We start from the raw sequence: 4017 nt of genomic DNA, 5'->3' as shown, positions 1-4017 counted from the left end.
TTTTTTAAACCATTTAAGTATTCATCATGGGAAAAACGAAAACTTTTGCAGACTTTCTTATGCTTATCTTATGGTTTGTTTCTGTATATTCTGAATTAGACATCCACGGCCATCATCGTCTTTCCAGGGCTTAGGACCTCTAAAGCACCCCTCTGGGGTTCCTGTCTGTGGCTGGGGGCTAGCACTGAAAGCCCCTTTCAGATCCTGACAGCTGGGCCTCCATTCCGGGAAGCTCTCCCTTCTCCCTTCATTTGCATCTCATTAGCACCAACTCGAGCAGGCCGGCTCCCTGCCCCCTCCCTGGGTGGGGATGGGTGAAGTGATGCGCTCCCCACCCCCCACCTGTCCCACATCTCTCGCCTCTCTCCGCCCCACGTGCCTCAGCCCCTGGGAGGGTGCAGGCAGGCTCGGGTGCGCCCAGCCCGCCACACCCCCGACCCAGGCTCGGCTGGCTTGGCTCCCGCCGCGCGTTCCCATGGCAACGGGGTGACAGCACGGGTCGCAGTGCCTGCAAAGGAGCTCGGCGGCCGCCCAGCTCCCCGCCCCGCCGCCCAGGATGGCTTGGTGATAGGCAGCGCCTCCATCTCCCGAGATGATCGGCGATAATTGGTTTATGGAAATAGCTGAAGGGAGAAAGCGAGCTCCCAGCTAGAAACCAGCCTCCCTGCCAAGCCTGCTCTCTGCCACCTGTCCTTCCGCCACCGCGAAAATCGAGTTGAGGGAGGGGAGGGCCGAGAAGCTGGGCTGGTGGGATGAGGCTTTTGAGGCAAGCAAGTGTTTCACCTGTTGGTCTCCCGCACAGCTTCATTCCCCTTTCACCCCATAGGGGGTGGGGGTTGTTGCTATAGTAACCGGGTGTTTGCCTCAGTCACTCTCTTGACCCTTAAGTTTGTGCTCAGGCCTATGCTGGGTGCATTGCTGGGGAAATGGAAGAGGACACCCAGGTTCTGTCCTTGGTGCGCCCAATTTGGGGGACAGAGGAAGAGCCCCAGGTCTTGCCTTCAGGAAGCAACCATCTGGCAGGTGCACGTAAACTCTGTTTATGTAAAGTAGGTCAGACCACTGTTCCCGCTGTGGGGTTCCAGAGGAGGGAGAGGGCAGCTTTGGTGGCTGTCCGGAGAAGGAAGCCTCATGAGCAAGGCTTTGAAGGTGGCATTTCAGCAGGTGGGGGTGAGAGGGCTGGCACAGGTGGTTCTGGAAAGGAAGATATGGGCAAAAGCCTGCAGGCAGGAACTGGATGATGCTGGGATTAGTGGGGGAGGCTGGGCGGCTAACCAAAATGTTGGCAATTCGAATCCACCGGCCGCTCCTGGGAAACCCTATGGGGCAGTTCTATTCTGTCCTATAGGGTCACTATGAGTCGGAATCGACTCGATGGCAACGGGTTTTTGGGTTGGGAGGTGTAGGTAGTTTGGTGGGGGGCAGTGGTGGCTGGAATGTCTGCTAAAGGAGTTGAGGGACCACAAGCTTGCCAGAGGGGGGTTATTACATAGTGCTTTGTAATAAAGACTGAGCAAATGTGCAACATCCATATCAGGGAATGGCTGGATGGAGACTGTGCTGCCTAGATGCCCTTCTGGAAGATGGAAGGCCTATGAGGTGGGCAGCAGATAGGCCTCGGACACCAGGCTGTGAGAAGTGCGTACCCCAGACAGCAGATGGGAGTGGGGGCTGGGAGGCGAGGTGCATCAAAGGACAGAACTAATGAAGCCCCCACCATTGGGGAAGTGGTGGGGAATGTCAAGGAGGATGGCTATAAGGACCCTACCCCAGGGTTGAGCATGGTATTTGCCCCAGCCTTCCCCTTCCTGTAACCATCACCCTTCACTGAGCCCAGCCTGGGCCTCTGCTTTCAAGGTCTCTGGCCCTCTGAGGTCAGAGTTGTGGCCAAGCTGAGACCAGCTGGTTGTGGGATCAAGGAGCAGCTCTCTGGATCTCTTGACACCTTCACTTCTCCAGCCGTGAAGGCCACATCCCATGCACCAGGCAGGATACTGGGAGGACGAAGCAGGCCTCCTGTCTGCAGAGCCCTCAGCCCCTGTGTGATTCCCCTCTGGGTATCCCAGTCCCAGTCCTAAACCTTTGTGTGCTCTTATTCCAAATATCCATATCTGCTCTGTGTCACAGCCTTGCCCTGCCCCCACTGTCGCCAGTACTTACACTATCACATAGGGCCATGGCTCTGAGCCATCCTTGCGGGCAGGTAGGTTGATAGCTCCATGGACAGTGATCACGATGGTCTCCTTATTAGAGGGGGACAGGTGGCTGATGCCAGACTCCATGTTCTGAGAGGTGTCCAGGGGCTCCTGTGGGTCCTTGGAGTCCTGTGGGGAGAGCCAGGCTGAGTGGCCTCTTCGGGTGTGGCCACCTCCCTTAACTGCCACCCTATGGCCTCCAGTTCCCCTCTGGTAGCTGTCTCCCCGTGTCATCCCACCACCCCAGTCTGGAATTACAGCAGCAGTTGCCTTTGACCTCATCTTCTCCCTACCTCTGCCCTGCACCCTACATCTCTATTCCTCCCTGACCTCACTCCAAGTCCTGGACCCGTCACTTCCTGCAGATTGAAGAAGACCCTTTTGGTCTTCTTACCGCCAGCCTGTCCCCCTCCAGACCGCCTCTCTTGGCTGTAGCCATCTTGGTCAGTCTAGAATGCTGTCTCCTCTGTCACACCCCAGCTCAAGAATGTGCTATGCCTCCCTCCTGCTGCTGTCCTCTACAACCCTGCCAGGATGAGAGCAGGCTGTAGGGGCAGGAAAGCCCCCACTCCCCACCTGGCCTCCTGCTCCTTAAGACCAGACCACCTCACCTTTCAAGCCCATTGCCACCTCCAAGCCTTTGCTTTTGCAGATAACTTTGCCTGAAATTCTGAAATCCCACCTGCCTTTGAGGTCCTAGCAACTGGCCATCTTCAGTCTATCCTGTCACCTCACTTCAGTCCACCTGTCACCTCAGGTCCCGCCTGTTTATAGCGCTTTACAGTTTACAAAGTTTATCAGCATCCATGGAGTCGCTTGGTGCATTAATGGAGGTGAATGAATGTGCCAGTCCCAGATGCCACATCCAGCATCCACCCAGGGAACCCTGTGGGCCAGCAAGGAGGGCGAGGTGCCTGCCCATGTACAGGACTCGGGTCCTAGGCTGGTTGTCCCAAACAGATACACGTGCCGGGGCTCAACAGCTGTGGATTCACAGCCTGAAGTACCATGGTGACGGGAGTTGCTGAGAGGAGACCAAGGCCATGGCTGGCTGGGGCAGTCAGGGAAGGCTTCTGGGAGGAGGAGGCCTTGAAGGTTGGGAGGTGCTGCTTGAATGGAGCCAGGGAGGACAAGCGAGAAAGCAGAACACCGTAAGCCAAAGCAGCAAAGTAGGAAGGGCGGGGCTTTCTCAGGCCCAAGGAAGCCCAGTTTGACTTTGAAGGCAGTGGGGAGTAAGGGAAGGTGACAGAGCTGGGCATGTGGGGTGCAGCGCGTGTATCTTGGGAACAACCCTGGCCCCTCCTACTGATTAATCAGCACCAGCTGATGTGAAGGGGCCACAGAGGAGTGCTGCCGGCCCTGGGAGAGGAGCAGTGGACCTTTCCAGGTCAGAGATGGGGCCCTGAGGGGGCCACTGGGGGCTGACCCTTTTGTCTGGAGAGCCCAGACTGTCCGATTCAGCATTCCAGGTCAGGCCCTAGTCAGGTGGGGGTGTCTTCAGAGTGGGAAGGGCCCATGGAGATCCTTGAGAACAATGTCCTGTTACACAGAGTGGAAGACTGGGACCCAAAGAAGAGCGAGGGCCCAGGTCCCTGTGAGGGTTTTGGCTCTGGTGGCACCAGTGGAAGGCTGGGTCCCTGGCTCGGTCTGACCAGCTCCTGAGGAGCAGCGACTGTCTGGAGACTTGGGTTTAAACCAGCTCTGCCTGTGTGATCCACAGCCAGTCACACTCTGAGGGTTGGTTTCCCCAACTGGATAGCGAGAGGTGGACCAGCACGACTGGAACTGGCCCAGGTCCTCCACACACTGTCAGCCCACTGCC

The 4017-nt window shown here is 57.2% G+C and overlaps 1 protein-coding gene across 1 annotated transcript in view; it reads right to left on the bottom strand.

The window, feature by feature from the left end:
• CCDC33 (coiled-coil domain containing 33) overlaps nt 1-4017 on the bottom strand; it is a 123391-nt gene that overhangs the window by 93512 nt on the left and 25862 nt on the right. Inside the window, 1 exon segment of the mRNA XM_004374816.1 lies at nt 2161-2315. Within this exon segment, the coding sequence (XP_004374873.1) occupies nt 2161-2315 (155 nt within the window).

Source organism: Trichechus manatus, unplaced genomic scaffold (genome assembly GCF_000243295.1).
Source record: "Trichechus manatus latirostris isolate Lorelei unplaced genomic scaffold, TriManLat1.0 scaffold00030, whole genome shotgun sequence".
In the NCBI taxonomy this organism is placed as follows: Eukaryota; Metazoa; Chordata; class Mammalia; order Sirenia; family Trichechidae; genus Trichechus; species Trichechus manatus.
Note: the sequence above shows the minus strand (reverse complement) of the source record. Positions and strands in the feature narration are given on the sequence as shown.